Here is a 24,220-nt window from a genome sequence, read left to right as displayed (position 1 = left end):
AGGCAAATGGTATTTCTTGAAGATATTCCAATGCATTATTGTTGCTACTTTGTCATGCCGTTGTTTGTAGTCAGTCTGTGCAATATTCCTGCAGCAGCTAACTAGGTGGTCTACTGTTTCTTCAGCTTCTTTGCAGAGGTGGCATTTGCTATCTGTTGCTGTCTTCTCAATTCTGACTTTGTGTACACTTGTTCTTAAGGCTTGGTCTTGTGCAGCCAGAATTAGCCCCTCTGTCTCTTTCTTCAACTTTCCCACTCTTAGCCATTGTCAGGTCTTGTTGTTATCTGCTTTGCCTGCTAGTTTTGTTGTGTACTGGCCATGTAATACTTTGCCTTGCCAGGACTCTTTTCTATTCTTCATTTGGTCTTTCTTGTAGGCCAGTTTGGTTTCTTTAGTGTTCAGTAAGCCTTCATGGTGTACTAGCTTCAGTACATCTTCTTCACTGTCCTTCAGATATTCTTGCAATGCCCTTTTTTCTTCAACTGTTGTTGTTGTTATCCCACCTTTATTTATGTATTTATCTCTCTCTCTTCACACACACAAGAAGTTTCGTTCTTGGGGGGTTAAATGCTTGTTACTATTATGTTTATATTTTTTTTTCTTTTTTTTTTTCATTAGTTTTGTATTCAGAAAAGGAGCCAAAACCTTTTATGACTTTCATCAACTGTCATATAGAGCTTTCTGGTTGTTAGTACTACGTTGTCTGCATAACATTTCATCCTGTAACCCTCTCCTTAAATTTTGACCCCAATTATCTACTTATTTTTTAGATCCTTTTGGCCAAAACTTCAGGGCAATTAGAAATTATAAAGAGGAAGGAGGACACCCTTGCCTTGTGCCTTTGCTAACTGAAAAGCTTGTAGAGAATGTTCCATTTGTTGTAACCTTTGCTATTGATATATGCTCTCCACCCAGGTTTTAAATTCTTCTGCAGGATTCATTTTAAGACTTCTAGTAAAAAGGTCAATTCCAAATTGTCAAAGGAATCTAGGAATATCACTGCTGCCTTCTTTTTCTTAATACTGATGAGTTTATGATAAATCTGTTATCTTTCATCTTCCTTTCTGGAATATAATCTGTCCAATCTGTGTATATAATTTCAGAAATGCACTTCCTCATGCGTTCAGCTAATATGGTAGTAAATACCTTATAATCAACGTTCAGTAAAGAAATTGGTCTATATGATTGAGGTTTCTTCAGGTCATTCTCTTCTTTGCGTATTAACATTATACATGCCTCTTCCCATGTCTATGGTATTGTTTTTGTTGGTTTAATTTTATCCATCATCTTTAATAGTGGTTCCACCAGTTCCTTGCCTAGCTTTTTCTAATATATAGGGCTGCCAGCCTACCTGAGTCTGATGTCTTATTACTTTTTATTTTTTTTATTGCTTCTTTATTGTTAAAGATTTGGTTAATATTGTCTATGATCTTCAATAAATTCTCTAGGTATTTGATTTAAATTTTCAAATTTCCTTCAATTTTATGCCTGTAATATAGTACATTTAAGAAACCATGAGTTCTTCTATTATTTCCTATCTTGTATATAGCAAATTGTTCCCTTTTCCTATCACTGTTATCCTCCTTTCTTTCTCTTTTCTAATTTGGTATGACAGAAATTTCCCTGGTTTGTTTGGGTTTTCAAAATTATTTTAACATATTTTATCTTCTTATGAAGTTCTACCATTCCCATAATTGTTGTTTAACTTTATTTAGCCATCTCAGTTCTTATCATCCTGGATTGGTTTTATGAATCAGTTCTAATTTCTTTATTTTTAATTGTGATTTCCATCTATATTCTTCTTTTCTGGTTTGCTGCAAGCTTCATTAGGATTCCTCTCGTATAAGCTTTATTTGCCTTCCATGTGTTTTTTTTCTGACATACCTGGACTCATGTTTATTTTTAAAAAGCATTTTAGTTGTTTTTCTTGCTGCTTTTTATTTAATAAAAAATACACACACATACACATGCTCCCTACTACTACATTGGAGAGGCCATAGTTACACCATCGTAAGCATGATATCACATATTTCAGAAGAAAGAAAAAATATCTTGCTAGGTGGGGTTGTAGAATTCCGTTCTCACAGGGTTTGTTGAAACCAGGGACTAAAGAATTATTTTCCATGTAGGACTTTCTAGCTAAGTTACAGCCTTGTCTTTAGCACCAAGCTGACAGAAATTTGGCACTGAAAAGCTTATCCCCATAATGAGGAAAAGACTAGAACAGTGCCAAGAAATTTGAAGACTAATTCTCTCCAAATGATCTGAGACCAGGAGCCCTGATCTTTCCGAAGTATACTTACGTATCTCCATTCTCATCCTGAGAAGCAGCTAGGTGTCTTTGAACAGCCAATAACATACGTGGGTCAGCAGTAACTGCATAATCCAGAAGAGCCTGGGCACTGCGCCGAGCAAGCATTAGCATCCATGAACTGCATTCCTGAGCTAAGTAAAATGGGGAAAGGCAAAATATCAACGCAAGCAATGCAAGCACAAAATTGTTCTTCTTACAATTCATCTCCATTCATCACTCTATTTTATTTTTTTTAATTTATACATCACATTTATATAGCCACCCATCTCATGCAAAGCAACTCTGGGTGGTATAGGACAATTAAAATAAAATAACAATGAATAAAAACAGGCATTATAAAAAGATAACAAATTATTATTAAAATAAAAACATTTTCACAGATTTTAAAAATTCTTCAGTACATCTTCACCTTCTTATGCCTTGTTCTTAAAAAGAGAAGGATGTTCAATTTAGTGTAGTAGAACAAATGTTTTGTATGCTGATGGCATGTAATGAGAAAGATTTCAGAGACCCCTGCCATTCAAAGCAGGTAATGTTGGGTGAAATTTGCCTTGACCTAAGGCCACTTCCAAATGCCTGATCCTAGATAATAAGTTTGGTGAGGTAGCAGCATGGGCTTGCCAGCAGACTCAAGAAGTTCAATTATCTGCAGTTGGGCTGCTGTGTCAAGGGCTGTTCCATTACTTTCCACTAACTTGCAGTTGATACAGAAGAGGAAGTTAGAAAGCTAGGAAAGAATTTACACTTTGGAGTCCTTGGAGTTCTCTGAACTTGGTTGTTTTCTTGCAAATGTTTCATTACCCAGCTAGGTAACATCTTCAGAGCAAGAAAACCACCAAGTTCAGAGAACCCCAAGGACTCCACAGTTCAACCCTGAGCTACACATATTCGCTTCTATTGGTAATTAACACTTTGGCAGGCATGAAAAGGAATTACTATAGACCTCTATATGTTTTACATCTCTATATACCCATTTATTGTTTGGAAATAAAAGTGAGAATTCCAGGGAGTTCCTGTATACTTTGACGAAGTACCAGCCTCTGAGAGAAAAACAAAACAAGGTGTGGTACCCAAAAAAGTCTGATTTTTGCAGAAATAAAAGACTAACATATTTCTGAATGTAAATCACAAATATTTTGAATCAGATAAGAGAAAAACAAAGCTTCCAAGTAGACCACTCCCCTCCTCTGGTCTATGGGCAGATCCTCTAGTACTTGAACATCCCTTTTCTCAAAATGAGTTATCAATAAACAGTAACTGAATTCACACATATTGTGGTAGACTAGTTTTTTTTACCATGGTTTATACTATAAATCTCAATTAGTTGAGTTAATGAAACACACTAAACCAGAAGCCTCGGTTTAAAAACTCATAATAACTGAGCTCACATATGTTAAGCCAAAACTATTTGATAACTTAAAATTAAATATAAGCCAAATCAGTATTGTTCAAAAAGATAAGGACAGCCTTTTGAAAGTGGGTAACATCTTCAACAGCACTTTCTACTATTGCACTTTTTTCTCACCATGGAGTATCAATTGTCAATACAGATCAAATGCGCTCATACTGAAGCTGGTCTGTGAACTATATCTATTTCAGAAACTCAGAATACAAAAACTATTCTGAAATTCTGAAGGCTTGGTTTATTTGTACATCATTCTGAAATTCTGTGACATTTGCTGCTTATATGAAAGTTTAACTAAAAATCCACAGGGTATTAAAGGAATAAATTTGTAATCATACTTAATTCCTGTAACTAAGGAGAGTTACGGATATGACTGTGGAGTAGAGAAAGACCATTTAATACCATACAGTAAATTATGTACACATGGAAATCTCAACAACATAAGCTGACTTCAGGATGCTTCTCGCACTCAGAAAAAAATAGCAACTCCCCAGCCCTACCATGCCGCAGCAGTTCAACATAATCACTGCCATCTTCTGAGGGATGATGGTCACTGTCTTCCAGCCTAGCAGTTCTGGGCATCTGGATGCCTCTTCCACCTTGGTAGCTGCCCACAGGATGGGATCCGGATAGGTAGATGCTGTTGTTATATGGACTATACCCTGAAGAATGCCAGGGACTCCCAGCTAGAAGAGCAGAACAAAAACAAAAGCCATGCAATTTTAGACTATTCATGTCTAAAAAGAGAACATTTTAGCTATTCATAATCACATGGGTTGTTGCTGCAAGTACTATGCCTAAAAAGTCAACTCTTTTGCAAGCTTTGTATAATTGCAAAATGTTCACATGCTTTGTAAGGGCACTGTGGCCACAATGTATGACAATTCATAAGGGAACAGTAACCACTACTCAGCCTAAGATATTAAGCTATCATACCCTATTTACTTCAGGCTGATCATTAATGTATATGAACTGCTTACCTTCTTGGCTACTGGAGTCCTTTGAGTGGCTATCTGAGAATCCCCAGGTATGGTAACACCCTTGAAAGCCTCTCAGGAATTTCTAGAGGTTGCAGATTTCTTGGCAGGAGCCTTGCCCCCCTTACATACCAGGTATACTAGGCATGCTAGCTCCTTTGAATTTCTATCAGTTCTTATAACTGCCACAATGAATCCAAGAAATAAACTGAGGTCACTTAATACCAGACAGAGGATTAAAAATACAGTCAGGACCAGAAATATTGGAACAAGGATAACTGTTTTGGCATTTGGCCTCTGTACACCACCACACTGAAGTTGAAAGGAAACACGCCCAGATGGGAGCGAAGTCAGGACTTTCAGCTGTAATTCAAGGAGGTTGACCAAAATGGGGCACTAACCATTCAGGAAGTACAGCATAAAAACAATCCTAAAAATAAATTCCAAGAGGATAGAAAATTGGCAAGTAATTCCAGTGAGCATCATCAAGGGACTAACCACCCCCAGCAGTGGGTAGAGCCCATATCACCCCATGCACACTGACAGAGCCAGGTCTTTAAAACTTTTCAGACAGCCAGGAGGGTAGGGCCCCACCACACCTCTGGGGGGAGAATATTCCAAAGGGTGGGGGCAACGGCAGAGAAGGGTCTCTTCCTGGGCCCCACCAGCTGACGTTCCCTTGCTGATGGGATCTGCAACATGCCCTCTCCACCTGACCAGGTGGGATAGGTTGATATAATGGGGATGAGACAATCCCTCAGGTAACCTGGACCCATGCCATGTAGGGCTTTAAAGGTGATAACCAACACCTTGAATTGGAGCCGGAAGCAAACTGGCACCCAATGCAGCTCACGCAGCAAAGGTGTTACATGTGCCATCTTTGAGGCACCTATTATCCATGCAGCTGCATTTTGAACCAGCTGTAGTTTCCAGATACTCTTCAAGGATAGCCCCATGTAGAGCGCATTGCAATAGTCTGAGAGTTGACCAGAGCATGAGTGACTGTTTGGAGAGCCTCCAGTTCCAAGAAGGGGGTGCAAAGGTGGGCAAAGGCCCTTCTGGCCATGACTGCCACCTGCTCTTTGAGCAGTAGTCGCGAGTCCAGGAGGACCCCCAGATTATGCACTGGGTCTGTTTGGGGCAGCGCGACCCCATCCAAAACCAAAGATGGTAAGTTCTCAGATACAGAGGGGCCTCCAATCCACAGCCACTCCATCTTACCAGGGTTCAGGTGAAGCCTGTTGTTCCCCATCCAAGCCCCCACAGCCTCCAGGCACCACAAAAGGGTGGTCACGGCATCACTCAAGTCACCCAGGATAGAGATGTATAACTGGGTATCATCTGCATATTGATGATACCTCAGCCCACGGTGACAGATGATCTCACCCAGCGGTTTCATGTAGATGCTAAGAGCAGAGAGAGTAACAAGCCCTGTGGCACGCCACAATGAAGGGGCTGTGGGCTGGAACTCTCGCTCCCAATCAACACCGGTTGTGATCAACCTTGGAGGAAGGAAGAGAACCAGTTCAGAAATATACCATCCCCTCCAACTCCCTAAGTTGACCCAAAAGGACGAAAGCCGCTGAGAGGTCAGGAAGAGGAAGGATGGTTGCACTCCCTCCATCCCACTCCCTCCAGAGATCATCCATGAGTGCGATCAATGGCAGTTCCATCCCAAATCCAGGCCTGAAACCTGACTAGGAGGGATCCAGATAATCTGTTTCCTCCAGGATACTCTGGAGTTGCAACGCCACCATCTTCCTTAAAAAGGGGAGGTGGGAGACTGGGCAAAAATTGTCCTGTATGGTGGGGTCCAGTGATGGCTTCTTGAGGAGGGAAGCACCAGCACCTCCTCAAGGCCCTCAAGGCCACTGGAAACACTCCCTCCTGCAAGGATGAATTCACTATTGCCCGGACCCACCCACGTCACCTCCCGAGTAGCCTTAACCAGCCAGGAAGGACATGGATCTAGATGGCAAGTGGTGGCATTGACCATTTGGAGGACCCTGTCCACTTCCTCGGGTTCAACAGGATCAAACTGTTCCTAGATAACAGGGCAAGTCCGTACCCTGGGCATCTCTACAGACCATGCTGCATGCTTGGTATCCAACTGGGACTGGATGTGAGCAATTTTATCCTCCAGATGCCCAGAAGCTCCTCTGCACGCCCCTGTAAATGGGCCACTGGGTCCCCCTTTCCCAAAAGAGATTGGGTGATCTTAAACAAGCCCACTGGGCAGCATTCTGCAGATGCAATAAAAGCAGAGAAATGTAGACGTTTCACCACTCTTACTGCCGTAAGGTAGGCCTTAATCGCAGCTCTATTACCTGAAGGAGGGATCGGTGTTCCTATGACGACTAAGAAAGGACTGCTCTTCCAAGGACAGAGCAGAGAACAGTATTGGTTTAAAATAGAGAGCTGGGCTCAAATAGCTTCCTAGCATAATTCAGTAACTGATGCTGTGGAATAATCCAAATTCAAAGATAGCAGGGAAGCTGTTGTATTAGAAATCCTGAGCCAAAACAGTTGATTTATAATGGTTGTTTTAAAGACCAGGACATATGTTCTAACTATGACTTACTCATAGCATCTACTTGGCAATATTTATACTGTAATTAAAGAATATACTGTACTAACAAAACAATAAAGTCCAAATCCCTAGCAGCTCCAGAGCTACCTGGAACCTTAAGATTCCTATGAGACTCTGAATTTGAAGTGAAAACAACAATTCAATTTTACATGGAATTAAAAACAGGATGAAGGTTGCCATTCACAGAAATATGGAATGAGGAATTGGAATATCTTGGAAAATCAATGAGTCCAAGTTTAAGTAATATAAAATATACTTATGATTTACGAATAAAGTCAATTCATCAGAAAATATTTTGTCTGTATTGGACTCTCTAAAGACTGTTTTAAAAGGGTTGGAGTTTAGATTTTTTGCACTGGCATTGTAAGAAAATTGAGGTCTCTTTAATTCATGTGATTTGCTTTTGTTCAGCCATAGTTCTATTTTGGTTTCAAGTTGTAGTATATGTTAACACAATTCTGGGAAAAGATAAAAAATATGTAAATGTACTGTTAAATTACAGTCCCAAAATATGGAATTTGTTATTTTACAAAGGGCGTTGGTTTTATTGAGTCTGGCTTGGCAAAGAGATTAATTTTATGTAAATGGAAAGAAGCTTATCATCTTGATGTTAAGGAATAGATTCAAGCTATATTTTTTATTATCATTTTTTGAAATGTCTTTACATTCTAAAAATGAGAAGATGAAGTAATATCCTTCTACATAGTTTAGATTTAATGATTAAGGATAGAATTAATTTTAAACTGATACTACATTAGTCTTACTTTTTCTTAATTAGTTTCTTTTTCTTCTTTTATGTTTAGCTTAGTTTAATCATTGTAATGCATGTAGTTTTTTCCTGTAGAATAACTGATGTACTATATTGTTTGTTTGCAGTTGTTATATTTCATCAATAAAAATTTAAAAATACCTTTAGAGGCACACATACTCTGAAAACAAATCAACTGATTTCTGAATGGAAGATATGGGAAAATGCCTTTGTAACTTGAACATGGCATCTACGGCTATGTCACACAGAACAGGAAGACAATATCCATCAAGATCCTATGAAAACAGGATAAGGCTCCTTCTGAAAGGCAGCTAGCCTTTGATCAAGGTAGGAATTAATCAGAAAGGAGAAAAATAAAGTTGTTGCAGACTGCATTTGCATGCTATACCTGCACTCTATTTAGGGTACTCTCAATACTGAATAAGCCATCTTCAAAGAAAGATAGATCCTCGGTCCTAACCTTGGTGTCCATCCTAAGTCACACAAGGCAGAAGAAAGTATGTGAGATCATCATGACCATAGCTACTAAATCAGCTGCATGATGAGCTATATTCACCTCCTGTTTAACAAATTATGCTGTTTCTGTCTGGAAAACCTGGACAATCTGACATTTTTCAATTGGCAGGTATCATAAAAATAAGGATATTTTCTCCCATTAAAATATATTATCATATGTGCTTGATAATTGGCTTTAGTTATTTGTCAGATTTATATTCCAACTTTTGTTCTGGAGCACAACAAATTGTACATACCTCTCCTTCCTCCTAGGTTGGGTTGAGAGAGAACGACTAACCCAAAGTCAACCAGTGATAGTCCATGGACAAGAGTGGAGTAGAACTTGAGTCTCCCCAGTCCTACTCCAATACTTTAATCAATATGCCACAGTGGTTTTCAATACGGAGAAAGAGTGCTCCTGAAGAATATAACTTTCAAATGAGACCTGCCCAACTTTCCGTTCTATTTATCCAGTGTGGCGTAGAGGTTAAAATATATTTATTTTATTTATTTATTAAATTTCTCCCCTGCCCATCTCCCCCCAGCAGGGGACTCTGGGCGACTCACACAAAACATTAAAATCATAAATATATATAAATACATAAAACATCAAAATTTTAAAAACATTACTAAAAAAGGAAAAGGAGAGTCCAAGAAGATGAAGAATCTGGGGTTGAAGACAGCAGGCCTCTATGGGGCTAGCCATCCCCATGCTTGAAGTATTCCCTTGTGAGACTAGGCTGAAGCTGCCATAACCTAAAGATGAAGCAGGCATGCAAGAAAAGAGGACAAAAGCCAGGAAACTTATCTATGAGATCCCTTCAAGGAGGTAGATAAGAAGGAAGCAAGTTGTTAAGGAAAAAACAAAGGACCTGAACCAGAAAAAGGAAGTTGGGCCTGAGCACATGGAAACCCTCACCCCAATCCCATCCACTTGTAAATCAACCCAGCAAGGACTTTTGGGGATAAAAGAGGTCCCAAAGCCCATCCACTCGGGAGTCATCTGAGTCATCTGAGTCATCTTTGGATCCAGACTTGGCCCACTTGTAAATCAACCCAGCAAGGACTTTTGGGGATAAAAGGGGTCCCAAAGCCCACCCACTCGGGAGTCGTCTGAGTCATCTGAGTCATCTTTGGATCCAGACTTGGCGGCTTCTGTCCCTCTAGCTAGTGCCTGGCAGCCTAGTTGGGAAGGACGTGGGTAAGTGTGGATGAGCGTGCGTGTGTGTGTATGAGAAAGGGCAAATGTACCTTGCAACCAGTAAAGTTTTGCTGTTACTTTAAATTCACTGGGTCTCCGTGTATTACAAAGAACCTCTTGTGCCTCAGTGTTCGGTTGGAAGTGATTTGAGGTGCATCCCTAATTATTTTCTGGCTGTTGACCAGGGCTGTGTGTCTGTCTGCTCCAGCCGCACCTATCTGGAAAACCCAGGTAGAGAGCAAGGGGGGCTGACAAGATCCGCATGCCTCAACAGGCTGCGAGTGTGTGAGTTAGTGACCATAAGCTGAACCTGGGAGCAGCGTGTGTAACACCCTCCCAACCCTAGGCCAAGTGACAGAACCAAGTCTTCAAAGCCTTTCAGAAGGCCAGGAGTGAGGGGGCCAATCACACTTCTGGGGGCAGAATGTTCCAAAGAGCGGGGGCTACTGCAGAGAAGGCCCGCCTTCTGGACCCCGCTAATCGGAGTTCTTTTACTGAGGGGGTCTGAAGCATGCCCTCTCTGTGTCATCAGGTGGAACAGATTGAAGTTATGGGGGAGAGGCAGTCCCTTAGGTAACCTGGTCCCATGCTATGTAGGGCTTTAAAGGTGACAATCAATACCTTGAATTGGACCCGGAAACAAACTGTTACCCAATGCAGCTTGCGGAGCAGCGGTGTTACATGGGCCCTCCTTGGGGCTCCAAAAATAGCCTGCATGGCTGCATTCTGGACCACCTGTAGCTTCCGGATACTCTTCAAGGGTAGCCCCATGTAGAGTGCATTGCAGTAGTCTATCTGGGAGATAACAAGGGCGTGAGTGACTGTTCGAAGGGCATCCCGATCCAGGAAAGGGTGTAATTGATGCACAACCTGAAGTTGTGCAAAGGCCCTCCTTGCCATGGCTGCCATCTGCTCTTCAAGCAGGAGCTGTGAGTCTAGGAGGACCCCCAGATTACGCACTGGGTCTGTCTCGGGCAGTGCTACCCCATCCAAAATATTGGAGTAGGACTGCAGAGACCCAAGTTCTACTCTTACTCATTGAAACTCACTGGCTAAGCCAATCACATTAGTGGCAACAGGCATGGCAAAACCTGATGCTGTGAAGGGCCCACAACTAGAGAGGCCAGAAACTTTTCTTTGACTTTTTTGCTCTGATTATGACAGTTTTTTAAAAATCTTTTCGTGACTTTCCTGGTACTTGTGGCAATGTGGTGGAGCTTTCAGGATTCCCACTGGGAGACTTGATTCTTGAACATCAATTTCTCAAACATGTAGGAACTCTGGATATAGACAAAGTAGTGTCAGAGTCTGCTATTCCAAGAGCCTGTGCCCAAAGAGTGACTCACAAAAGGACAAAAATTGGCAACGAGCCTGTTCAGTAACCATCTGGAAGTGGTTACAAGAGTCTAATTCATGGCCTTCCCCAAGACCAAAAGAGTTTTGTGTATATTTGAGGGGGGAAGTCTGCAGCTTACACTGGAAGTGCTCCTGGAGAACCAGTCTGCCATCTTCAGCAGGGGTGGAGGCGAGCCTAGCACTGACAGCCTACTCACAGGCTCTTTGCTCTCTCAGCCCAGCCTTCCTCCTGCAAGGCTTCATGAAGGGACAGCAGCTTCCAATGCAAGCTGCAGAGCACACACTGTGCCTCCAAGGAAGCCCTCATCCCTCTGCTTTCTCCAGTTCTGCCACCAACCAGAACAGTGCCTCCCACACAGCTGCCATCTTTGCCCAGGGAGCCACTGCTGCCTTTCCTGCCTTGCCCGGCAATAGAACGTGCCGCAACTCACTGGCTACTCCCACTGCACTCTCCACATCCTACATGCTATCACTCTTTGCACTTGCAATGGAAGACAGGGCTCCTCTGCCCATACCACTGCCCTGCCTCCTCTACCAGCTCCATCCCACTGCCTCTTCCCCTCCTGGGCCTTCGGCAGACGAGACTTGGCTACATGCAAACCAGGGCTGCACCCTTACCCAGCACCTGGATCCTGGGCCAGCAGCAGGAGGAATAAAACAGCGAAAGTCAGCTGAGGGAAGAGGAGTGCAATGTGGCCAAAGGGGCAGAGATGGGGAGGAGACAGGCAGGTGGGAGGAGTTGAAGCAGAAGCAGTTCACGCAGGGTAGAAGAACATGACAGTGGGACACAGTGACGATCATAAATGCAGGCCAGTTGCCAAGCCCCCAAACTTTGATCATGTGACCGTGGGAGCATTCCAATGGCTGGAACTTTGAGGACTGGTTGTAACTATCATTCATTCAGTGACGTCGTAACTTTGAATAGTCACTGAATGAATGAACATAACTCAAGGACCATCTTTGATGAAAAAAGCAAATTAGAATGATCAATGATGGAAATAAATGTGCTATCACTGCAGTGATTGAAAACAAACTGAAGGGAACAACCACTAGTTACACATGGAAAAGTGGTGCTCCCACCACTGCAAACTTCAGAAGATTCTGAATGGGCTCTGGCTCAGGCATGTAATCCATTTTTATTTCAGGAAAGCATCTGGCAAAATAACTTGTGACATTATCATTAGCAGGCCAGTTACAACTGAACTGATGGTATAATGATTAAATGGATAGATATAGATATATGGATATGGATATACAGATCACATTTATACACCATTCAAAAGAGACAATAAAAAAGCTAAGAAGGAAACAAAAAAACCAGAACGCATTCTCTCCAGCAACCAACATCACACAAATAATTAAGGAGAAAACAATACCCTAATCAAGGAACTACAAAGGAGAAAACCACATTCCCACCAACACTGGCAGGGCAAGCTACTGTATATGAACAGGGAGCAAACCCCACACTTGCTAGCACTGATGATGTTACCTAGTCAGGTAATAAAACGTCTGCAAGCAAACAACCAAGCTCAGAGAGCACCAAGGACTCCACAGATATAGATATATAGATATAAATCATACTCAACAAGTGCTCATAAACATTTCTTCAGTATACCAAGAGTGAAGTACTAATTGTGATGCAATGTACTCCTCAAAATTTTTATTTAATAACTTGGATGAAGTGGAGGGAATGCTTATCAAATTGGTAGAAGACATAAAATAGGGTAGAATAGATAATCTTGGAGATTTGGAGAAGCACCAGACAACATGAGGAAGTGGAAATATTACCCCAACCTTTAAAAAGGGGTATACATCCATTATTCTCATATTACCTGAGAATATTCTAGAGCGAATCATTGATCTGTAAGCACTCTGAAAGCAATTTAATAATTACCAAAAATAAGTACAGCTTTCTCAAGAAATTACCTTATTTCACTTTTGATCAGATAATTGTCCTAATAGACTGTGAAAGTGGTGTAAATATGAGACATAATATTCACTCTGAGCCATTGGCAATAGAATGGCATAGAAATGCATGTTAGTTTATAAATAAATGAACAACTTGATTTCAGCAAAATATCTGACATCTCATGACATTCTTACTAGCAAACTATTGAAAAGGGGGTGGATGACATGAGAAGCTGTCACAAAAATCACTTTCCCAACCCAATAACCAAAATTAAACAGCTAGTATTTGTATTTTGTATTTTTAAAGAAAATACTGAGCATTGTAATAGAAGCAATGAGGCAGCTTAACAATAAATAGTAGAGATGTACAAAAAATTTCAAGTTCATTGAATGGGACATTTCAAGGTTGCTCCAACCTCACCACAAGTTTGGAGCAGACCAGAAAAGCAGAGCAGCATGAGAACACTTTTGTGAAGGTTCAAGGTTAAAAAGATGTTTCAACTAAAACAGTCTGAACGTCACTTGAACTGTTTCGCACGCCTACAATAAAAAAGCCTTTGATTTCAAATTAAATAGCAACAGATTATCTAAAAACTAGAGTTAAAACATACAAAGTCCTATCAAGTATTAACATTTACCTCCACCAGGACCAAATCCACCAGCTCCACCACCAGCGCCTCCCATAGGTGCACCGCCACCAAAGTGCTGGGGGAACTGAGGTAAGGTCTTCTTACGCTTCCTTTCTACTTCTTCCTTATCTGCAGCCAAGAATATAGAAGAATAATCAGTGATGCGCCCCACCATACTGTTAAACATCAGAAGTAGCACATCACCTGGAGTGCCTTGTACCTTCTACCACTGGGTAGTATGTAAACTGCTTGGAGTCACTCACGTCACCCCCTCGCTTGCGCTTCAACTGAAGGAACACAGTGACTGGACGATCTATCTTTGTCTTGTGATAAGGCGGAGTACGGAACACAATGGCATACTGCAAGAACACAAGACATGGGTGGAGTGTAAGCAGATGAGTCACATACCCTGCAGCTGTATAATCTCTTAAACTGTTCACCCTTTTCTCTATGTGCGGTAATAAGAACAGAAAGATCAGTTTACAGATAGTCCTTGTTTAATGATCCTAACTGGAACCAGCAACTCTGCCTCTAAGTAAAGGGGTCACTAAATGGGAAATCACATGACCGAGACTGCTATCTGCTGGAAAGAGACAAGACTACTCAGTTTCACGGCTTTGGCTTTTGTTTACCTCCTAACCACTCCTCCACCCTTTGGAATGCTCCTATGCCTTACTGTCTTGTACACATAGAAAGCAATGTAATCATGCCACAGCCCGGGGCCAGGAACCACAGGTGTACTCTGCAAACAGCTTACTCTCTTGAAATCCTTTTGTCACCAAGCTCTCCGGTCTGCAAGGGGGGGAGGGGAAGCAAGCAGGCAATCTCTACTTTGCCTGACCCTTTTCTGCCACTGGTGCAATCACATTGCTTTCAATATGTAGAAGAGCAAACAGCTTACTCTCTTGAAATCTCTTCCTCTCCAATCTCTCTGCTCTGTGTGGGGGGGAGGGTCAGGAAAAGGAAAGATTGCCTACTTGCTTTTTTACTCCTCCCCCACACACACACCAGAGACCTTGGAGAGAAAAGGATTTCAAGAGAGCTGCTGTAAGCTGTTTCTGTAGCATGCCCACAGCTCCCAGCCTTGGGCTGCCAGTGCGACTGCACTGTTTTCAATATGTATAAGAGCAAACAGCTTACTCTCTTGCAATCCCTTTCTCTCCAATCTCTCTGTTCTGCAAAGGGGGGAAAAAGAAAAAAAAAAACAGGCACAGGACAACGTGTACTGACTATAACAGCAATCATGTCGTAAATGGGCAGTAAAAGTTTTTTTTTCCAGCACCATTGTAACTTTGAATGGTCGTTGAAGAAATGGTCAGTAAGTGAGGACTACCTGTACTCATTTTTTAAAATCTATACACTTATCTACAAAGGTCAAGTATTTTATCAAAATACTGCAGGTGACTAATAGGACAGTATTTTAAACAATCTAATACTTAAGATATTGAATCCAAAAACGGATAAAGTGCAAAGAAATTCTCAATGTGTAGAAAAGGTTTTCAAAGTAAGGGGTATTAAAGGTTTCTGAATTTTTGTAAGCTGTCTAGAGCTACTGGAGTGGATGTCATATAAATTTATAAACCAAACAAACAAATAGCTAAATAATCCTTGAGAACTTCCTGAATAGGAAAATCAACTATATTGGTGCTATATCCACAGAGCAATATATCTGCACCATTCTTGCTTCTGAAAATGAAGGAACATACTAATAGAATGGAGATACACAAAAGAAAAGGTGCTTCCACCTGGGTCATTTGCAGCTAATAAACATATTGCAAGGCCTAAACAAGTTTGGCTCAGAGTTTATCTTCTGAACAGTTTTACTGGATAATCTCCATATGGCACCCTATCTATCCAAAAGGAAGGTCACCCTGAATTTTAGAAGATTCCTCAAAAGAATGAATAGACAGAATAATCATTAGAAACACAGACAAAATTCCTATGCAATGATCAGTTGAACTTATTAACCAGGACTGTAAAACCCAACTTAAACAAATCCTGGAGATTCTCAATCTAATAAATATATTCATGTAACACACACGTATATGGATTTTCCATGTACAGTCATGTGAAAAAGAAAGTACACCCTCTTTGAGTTCTATGGTTTTACATATCAGGACATAATAAAAATCATCTGGTCCTTAGCAGTTCTCAAAAGCAGGTAAATACAACCTCAGATGAACAATAACATGTTACACCATGTCATCATTTATTTTACAAAAAGAAAGCCAAAATGGAGAAGCCATGTGTGAAAAACTAAGTGCACCTTATGATTCAATAGCTTGTAGAACCACCTTTAGCAGCAATAACTTGAAGTAATCATTTTCTGTATGACTTTATCAGTCTCTCACATTGTTGTGGACGAATTTTGGCCCACTCTTCTTTACAACATTGCTTCAGTTCATTGAGGTTTGTGGGCATTTGTTTATGCACAGCTCTCTTGAAGTCCTGCCACAGCATTTCAATCGGGTCGAGGTCTGGACTTTGACTGGGCCATTGCAACACCTTGATTCTTTTCTTTTTCAGCCATTCTGTTGTAGATTTGCTGGTGGGCTTGGGATCATTGTCCTGTCGCGTGACCCAATGTCAGCCAAGCTTTAGCTGTCAGACAGATGGCCTCACATTTGAGTCTAGAATACTTTGGTATACAGAGGAGTTCATGGTCGACTCAATGACTCCAAGGTGCCCAGGTCCTGTGGCTGCAAAACAAGCCCAAATCATTATCCCTCCACCACTGTGCTTGATGGTTGGTATGAGATGTTTGTGCTGATATGCTGTGTTTGGCTTTTGCCAAATATGGCGCTGTGCATTATGGCCAAACATCTCCACTTTGGTTTCGTCTGTCCAAAGGACAGTGTTCCAGAAGTCTTGTGATTTGTTCAGATGCAACTTTGCAAACTGAAGCGTGCTGCCATGTTCTTTTTAGAGAGAAGAGGCTTTCTCCTGGCAACCCTTCCAAACCAACCATCCTTGTTCAGTCTTTTTCTAATTGTACTATCATGAACTTTAACATTTAACATGCTGAGGCCTGTAGAGTCTGAGATGTAACTCTTGGATTTTTTGCAATTTCTCTGAGCATTGCAGTGTCAGACTTTGAGGTGAATTTGCTGGGACGTCCACTCCTGGGAAGATTGGCAACTGTCTTGAATGTTTTCCACTTGTGAATAATCTTCCTCACTGTAGAATGAGGGACTTTAAATTGTTTGGAAATGGCCTTATAACCCTTTTCAGATTGATGGGCAGCAACAACTGCTTCTCTAAGATCACTGCTGATGTCTTTACTCTTTGGCATTGTGTTAACACACACCTCAATGCTCGAGACCAGCAAACTCCTAAAACTTCAGCTGTTATAGAGGTAGTCACACTTGCTGATGATCAATTGATCAAGGGCATTTGATTAGCAGCACCTGGCTGCTACTTAGCCTCTCCGTACCTATGGAAGCACTTATTCATGCAAGGCAGGCTCAGTGTCCACCTCTTGATCCTTGCTCATCAACTAACAGAATGGCTGATTAGGACCACACCAATCAAGACCTTTTTAATTCCTTCTTGAGAGAGGGAGCGGTAAAAACCTTTTTTGAAGAAGCAGGAATCTTTAAAAAATGTGTTAAGTCCAGAAATAGTGAAAAAGTACAGGCCTGTTGCTCACATTCCCATTTTGGGTAAGGTTCTCAAGAAAGTGGTTGCCTACCAACTTCAGTTTAGAAGAAACTGCTTCTCTAAACTAATTTTATACCTTATGGGATTATCTTTGCCTAGAGAAATAAGGAGGTTAAATTTTGCTGATTCTCCTGGAGTTTTCAGCAGCTTTTAGTATCACTGATCATGACATCCTTCTGGAAGAACTATCAGAATTAAGTATGGAAAACACTGCTTTACAATTATTCTATTTCTATCTGACTGACCATTTCCAGAGGTCAGGGCTGGGAATTTATAATTTCATGGAAGTTGTAATTACTGCCTATTGTTTCCTCAGATTCAATTTTACACCCCACCCCCAATATTATTTAATGACCTATATAAATAACATAAGGCTTTAGGCTGAGCTATAATCTCCCAATTATATTAGCCCTCACCCAGTTAATTACTATGCTCAGTGGAAGGCTAATAAATGGAAGTTCAATCCAAACAAGAGGAGTGTACTGTTAGTGGGGGGCCTCTCTATCCGGGGGAGTGCTGCTCAATCTGTTCTGGAGGGTGCTGCTGCCTCCAGGAAAGTTCAGGCACCAGTTTTTAGTGATCTCTTTTATCAGTCACTGTCACAGGACTCTAACAGTGCCTTTTATCATTTTAGAATAATATACTATCCACAACCCTTTCTAGGCAAGGGTTGTGGATAGTATATTTGGCCTAGGCAACCCTTTCTAGGCCAAATAGTAATTTCGTGGTTGAATTACTGCAATGCAATGCATACATTGAAGATAGTTCATGACCACGTAATCCACAATAGAGCTGCAGGATTACTATCTGGGACTAGACAATATAATTAAGTCACACCACTGTTTCATCAGCTGCACTGGCTATTAGTTATTTTTGAGACCATTTCAATATTTTATTACTGCTTTCTAAAGTCATAAACAATTTGGGGACACAGCACCCCATAGCATATTAAGGAATGTTACCTCCTATATGTACCCTTTATCTTCAGAAGCCTCCCACCTCAAATTATCCCATCAAATTAAATTAAGTGGTTAGCTGCAAAGGAGAAAGTCATCTCAATTCTGGGCCCTCTTTATTGAACACATTCCCCACTAGTATAACTAGTGCCCACTCTGATGTCCCTTCACCATTCTTCCACCAAGAAAGGTTTCAATATTTCACTTCTACAAGGTATTCTACAGTTCTGTAGTCAACTTACTTCCAAGTTCCGTATGACAGTGGATTTTATTTGCTCGTACACTATTTAAAAATTGCATTTTGTTTTTCTCAATGATCTACTATTTTTCTGAGTTTAGTATTTTAGTAATTTTAATGTGTTTAGTAATTTTGTAATCCATCCAGAAATTCAGAATATTGAATTAGAGTGTAATAAAATAAAATGTATTTGACCTACTGCAATACAAAAAGTCACTCTACAGACTCAAAACTACAGATCTTTGATAAGTCTTTAGTCAGCCACTCAAACTGGCTCTCATGACTGAATCAATCAATACCTGTTTGTGCACATCTGTGGGGGAGAAATCTCCAAAGGCCTGCCAACCATTCTCATCATCTTCATAAAAACGCACCTCGATATCATCTAGCAGAGGAGGTAAAAAATGGTAACATCAGACTATTAATACTTGTTGCAACCCTACTTTTGTCCCATTCACTACATTCTAAATCAAGACAGACTTTTTCTCTTAAGTTAAGAAAAATATAGTGGTGGACTAGATGAGGGCAAAAAAATGAACCAAATCTGATAAGTCAAAAGCAGTGCACTTATGCCATTATCTTGTACAGGAATTAAGGACATTGACTGCACTGGATGAGGTTGTACCTCCTCCTCTGATGGAGCAAACATGCAGTTTGATGGACTTCTTGAACTACTGTTTTCCATACTGGTGCAAGTGTCTTGCATAGCAAGAACTGTTTTTTCCCTGCACCAACTCATTTGGTAACAATGGTTGTCCCTAACAAGGAACAGTTTGCCAAAATAATGCTTGAACTGGTAATATCCAAACTGAATTACCACAATGTGTTTTACATGGGGTAGCATTTGAAATTGCTCAGAAACTACAGTTCATGTTGAGTCCCTTGGTAATAAAAAAAAAAATTACATTAGGTTCTAAAGAAACAGCACTGGCAGCAAATCTATTACTGAGTAACTACAATGTTTTGTGTTAATCTAAAAAGCCCTCCATACCTTAAAACCACAGATTAAAATCTGACAAGGGTGTCCACTCAGAAGTACCACATTGGTCAAGAATTGTTTATGCAGCAATCTGAAGGAGAACATGCATGGTAGAGGTAAAATAAGATATTTTCTTATCACTAGCTGCTGGCACCAGGCCTTGTGTTTGCTCTAAACACTTATTTGCTTGCATGTGCTTTTCATTGAATCTGTACTACCATCTCTCTTGCTGGTCTTGTTGCCTAGGCTTAATTACTTTATTATGTTGTAGTTTTTATAACTATATTTGGTTTTATATATTTAACAATTGTTTTATTCTATTGTAGTTGTAGACTTTAATCTGCTTTTCTCATTTATTTTATTTTATTATATTATACACTCCATTTGGGATTATGCTTATCAATAAAAAGTAGAAAATTGGTTGATGCTAATTACTATTCCAGACCAATATAATATGTTATGAAACTAAAGTCAAAAACATGCAGTCTTAAAATCTGGAAAGAGGAGGGTGCTATCCCAAATTCTACTAAAAATTATTTTATTGCAGCCTGATACATTTTGGAAATGGATTTCTTTCTCAAGGACAAGGACAGTCAAATGCATATGTTTCTAAAAAATAACATTTTTGTATTTGCTTGTTTAGATTAACTATTGGAGGCATGAATGTTGCTGAAATAAGCATGAAAGTGAGTATTAACAAGGATTATTAACATTCTTAAAACATATGTTTCCTTCATATTGTTCAAAAAAATGAAATGAAGATTGCCACAAAGATAACATGAAGCACTGAATTTATTATACCTACTAAAATATCTGTACTTTCTCTTCAGATACCTACAGAACATTTAGTGGCAGGGTAACACTTATTAAAACTATAACAAAATTAACCTGCATCATATGCAAAACCTTACCTCAATGCATATAGAAGTGAAAGAAGAATGCATAAATAAATAAATAAGCAAGCAAGCAAACCAGGATTAGATACAGTGTTTACCTTTCTGAACTTTATCACACAGCAGATATACTTCATCTCCACCTCGCACTGAGCCTGCAGTCTTATCCATCCGAGATATCTTTAGGTTGGAAGCTCCAGGAGACTCTGTAGAAAAAAAAAAGTCAGGGATGTGTAAAATTGCTTCTGGAACAATTGTACAAATATGAAAACACACTAGATCATCGTAAAGCTCAGATTTGTAAGTTTTGGCTTATCGTAGTAAACTGTGAAGAATATAGAAAATTAGGAGAAAGAGCTACATTTCAATTTGTGGCAAGCTCTGGAAACATCCAGAAGGAAGCAAAAAATATCCTACTGATTCCAAGGGTTTTAAAATAAAGCATTAAAAAATCTGAACTTTTCTGTCAGATCTCTGACATGAAGGTCATGGTAGAGGAACCTCTCATTTAAGGCCCGAAAGAAAAAGATTTACGGTCACAAGCTACCATTTGTGGCATCATTTATTCTCCAGCTTACAAATTCTCCCCAAAAGAGATGGAACCACTTAAGACCCTTTTCTATCTGAGTTTTCTATACTAATTACAGGCCTGGACTTCTCAGACTGCACACCTGCAGATGTGATCATTCAGACAGATACAAGATGACCTGCCTTGCACATATACCTTATTCAACAAAAGGAAAAAGGGAAGCCGCAGGGTTTCAATTACCTTCCAGCAAAGTTGGTAGAAACATTACAAACCTGATGTTTCACTGGGAAAAAAGAGGGAAGCTACAAGGCATCCTCTTTTTTCCTGATGAAGACATCCTATTCCTTCTCATTCCCCTGCAACATGGCAATTGAGACAGCCTGGATCATGGGGCAGCAGGAAAGCTGAAAGCATAGATAGGCAACCTTTTTCAGCACTTCAAAAATTATTATAATTACAGGTAATCCTTGTTCAGTGACCACTTGTTCAGTGACCATTCGAAGTTACAACGGTGCTGAACAAGGAGTTATAACTGCTCCTCACAGTCGCGACCATCACACCATCCCCGTAGTGACATGATCATGATTTGGATGCTTGGCAAGGTTGAAATTTCTCACTCTATTTTTTAGGAATCTGGGAGTTATGAAAATAGCTTCTGGAAGGTATAACATGCATTTTATATCTTAAACTGTCAAAAAATATAAAACACCGAACTATTTTGCCACCAAATTTTGGAAATATGAAATGGGAGCCTCCAGAGGTCACAAAAATGGGGCTGCATTTAACCCAGAGTTCCCCATGCTGGGGGTGGTGGTGGAGAAAATACATAGTATCTATGATATTCAGGGGACCAAAAATGGGTCAGAGCCATATGAGAAGACAGGCAAACTCCTCTCAAAAATATGTTATTTTTACCTTCATGGCAGATAGAAAAATCATCATAACTTGGTATATGCCAAAATCTAGCTTTTTGTCAACATTTTACAGCAGCATTATAGCAAGGCTGTAAAATACATGTATCCTGGAAAGTACTCACAAATGTACATGTACAATCCTGTCAAATTATGATAACTGCCAAGTCTCAAATGTAGGCCTCCTTGCAAACCAGATATACATTATAGTAGACACTCCTAAATCATATAAAACATGGCTATGGATCAAAAGTTAGACTCACTGCTATCATGAATGGGGTCAGAAATAACTGGCTTTAATGCTAAAGTGAAGTTTCCACTACTATCGCGAAGATAGGCACTGAAGCGCAAACGAACGATGCTGAGATCCATTGTCTTCTTCAACTCCTTTGCCTCTTGTTCAATCAACTCTTGTTCAGATTCTGCTAAAACAGATGCTAAGTTATAAATCTGACAAACAGTCCAGCATCCCGTATCAAGCAAAACTTCCTCTGGATACCAAACTCACACATAAATGTTCATTTTAATATTTTGAAAATTAATCTAAAGGAAATATTTACATTCTCCCAACTCTCTCAATCTCTGATGAGCATTTTTCAACAATTTGCAAACTCTAATATTCATACTTCTTCCACATATAATATAGAGCTGATAGTGAACTACTTCAGTCTGAATTAAAGACAGACAGACAGAATGTATTTTTATTGGTCAATGACTGAAATAAAGTTCTGTCTGTCTGAATTAATATAACCTACAATTTTAAGTACAGTAGATTCCAGTTCCTGATAAAAACTCAAAATCAGTTTTTTGAGTGTTCACAGAGCTTACCAGAACATTTTCAACCCTCCTGCAAAATAAGGTTGCTGTAAGATCCCCAACTGAAGAGGAGCTAAGGCCAAGGAGAAATGTTTTGCTCTGAAATACAGTTTTATTTGCTATTCCTGTTTACGGGACAAACTCATGAAAGAAAAGAAAAATGCACTTTACAAAAGCTCAATAGTACCACTCTTTAATATTAGCTTGAGCACTAGAAATTGTCGCTGGGGCTGAGCTCTAATACGCCGTTTTCTTTTTACCTCCAGTCCTGTGCTTTCCTTCATTCCATTCCATTCCATTCCATTCCATTCCATTCCATTCCATTCCATTCCATTCCATTCATTCCTTAGCTAATTTCAATCTTCCATTTTTCCTTTCCTGTACTGGGTCCATCAGGTATCCCAGGCTTCAAACCCACATGGAAGTAGAACTTCCTAAGTTAGATAACCTTCTCTCAAATGTATATACTACTCATATCGGTAAAGCAATCAATATCGCACATTTCTACCCAAGGAACACTCAGTTTCACTTTGAACAAGTATAGACAATTTCTTCAGATCACACTATAGAACCCCTTGTGCGTATGAGAACTTGTGAAGAACACCTGACAGGTAAATGTTTTATGATCAGTGTTTCTATTCCATGCAAGATCCAAAAGGGGACTGGTAACTAGTGAAGAATATGTAAGTAATAAATGCACAGATAGTCTCAGTTTACTCATTTCTGCCTACAGTACAAGCACCCATTCTATCTAGGGTCTTAGGATAAAAGTGAAAGAAGACCAAGACCGTATCTAGAATCTGTTTTATAAATTCCTAGAATTATCCCCGTGCTTTTCTTTTCTGTTCAAAGTCACCTGCTAGAGGCTGCACTCTGTTTCGCATCTTCTGCTTCTGCAGTTTGTCCTTGATGACCTCCATCATGTTTTTCTTAGTCACATGGAGCACACCTAGGTTATTAAATCTGATAAAAGACAAATTACCCTCTACTACAATAACAATCATAATGTCTGCATAGGCAGCAACCTGCTCAAATTCCAGACGCTATTGTAGTACTGAGATGAGCATATTAAAAAACAAGGTAAATCACTGAAGATGAAAGACCAAGATAGACAAATAAGGCATATAAATTAAATAAATAAATAAATAAATGTAAAAACTAGGCTATCATTATTGATGGAAACATGTATGTCATACAGTAGCCAACCAAAGTTACTGGGGAGCTAAAAAGCATCGACAGGAGAGCTTTACTGCCCCATCTCTTTAAAACCATGTGGGTGATTCCGTAATTTAACTGTGGACTGTGCAAATGATGGGCTTACTTTTATTGATCCTATATCTCCCCTTATTTAATTTCAGTGAATGATCAGGGGTTCAAAAATTGGGACAGGGATAATGTTCCACACTAGGAAGGATTTTATATATCTTTGTCATGTTTCTAGTCTAAGTTAAAAGGTTCAAAGCACAGTAGTCTTTGTTCAAAGGGGAGCTACTCAAGCCTCCTAATCTTTTTGATTGCCATTTTCTGCATCTTTTTCCACTCTATTTTTTTTTTAGTTATAGTGACCAAACTATACTAGTAGCTTTATTTGCTT

The 24,220-nt window shown here is 39.9% G+C and overlaps 1 protein-coding gene across 5 annotated transcripts in view; it reads right to left on the bottom strand.

Annotated features, from left to right (window-relative positions):
* The window catches only part of NFKB2 (nuclear factor kappa B subunit 2), a 52,489-nt gene that overhangs the window by 19,512 nt on the left and 8,757 nt on the right, over positions 1-24,220 (bottom strand). For 4 of the 5 annotated variants that reach the window (XM_088144258.1, XM_088144260.1, XM_088144259.1 and 1 more), the window contains 8 exons: positions 23,483-23,589; positions 22,074-22,235; positions 20,472-20,576; positions 18,798-18,883; positions 13,865-14,003; positions 13,654-13,773; positions 4,220-4,405; positions 2,304-2,445 (listed from right to left, as the gene is read on the bottom strand). In XM_088144258.1, the coding sequence (XP_088000384.1) occupies positions 2,304-2,445; positions 4,220-4,405; positions 13,654-13,773; positions 13,865-14,003; positions 18,798-18,883; positions 20,472-20,576; positions 22,074-22,235; positions 23,483-23,589 (1,047 nt within the window). The remainder of the gene's footprint in view (positions 1-2,303; positions 2,446-4,219; positions 4,406-13,653; positions 13,774-13,864; positions 14,004-18,797; positions 18,884-20,471; positions 20,577-22,073; positions 22,236-23,482; positions 23,590-24,220) is intronic. The other variant, XM_088144261.1, reaches the window with a different exon arrangement.

Source organism: Python bivittatus, unplaced genomic scaffold, assembly GCF_059951505.1.
Source record: "Python bivittatus isolate LINGU-HERP-01145 unplaced genomic scaffold, Pbiv_v1 ctg000400_np1212, whole genome shotgun sequence".
NCBI classification, from domain to species: Eukaryota; Metazoa; Chordata; class Lepidosauria; order Squamata; family Pythonidae; genus Python; species Python bivittatus.
The sequence above is the reverse complement of the archived record's forward strand: the minus strand, read 5'-3'. Positions and strand labels throughout refer to the sequence as shown.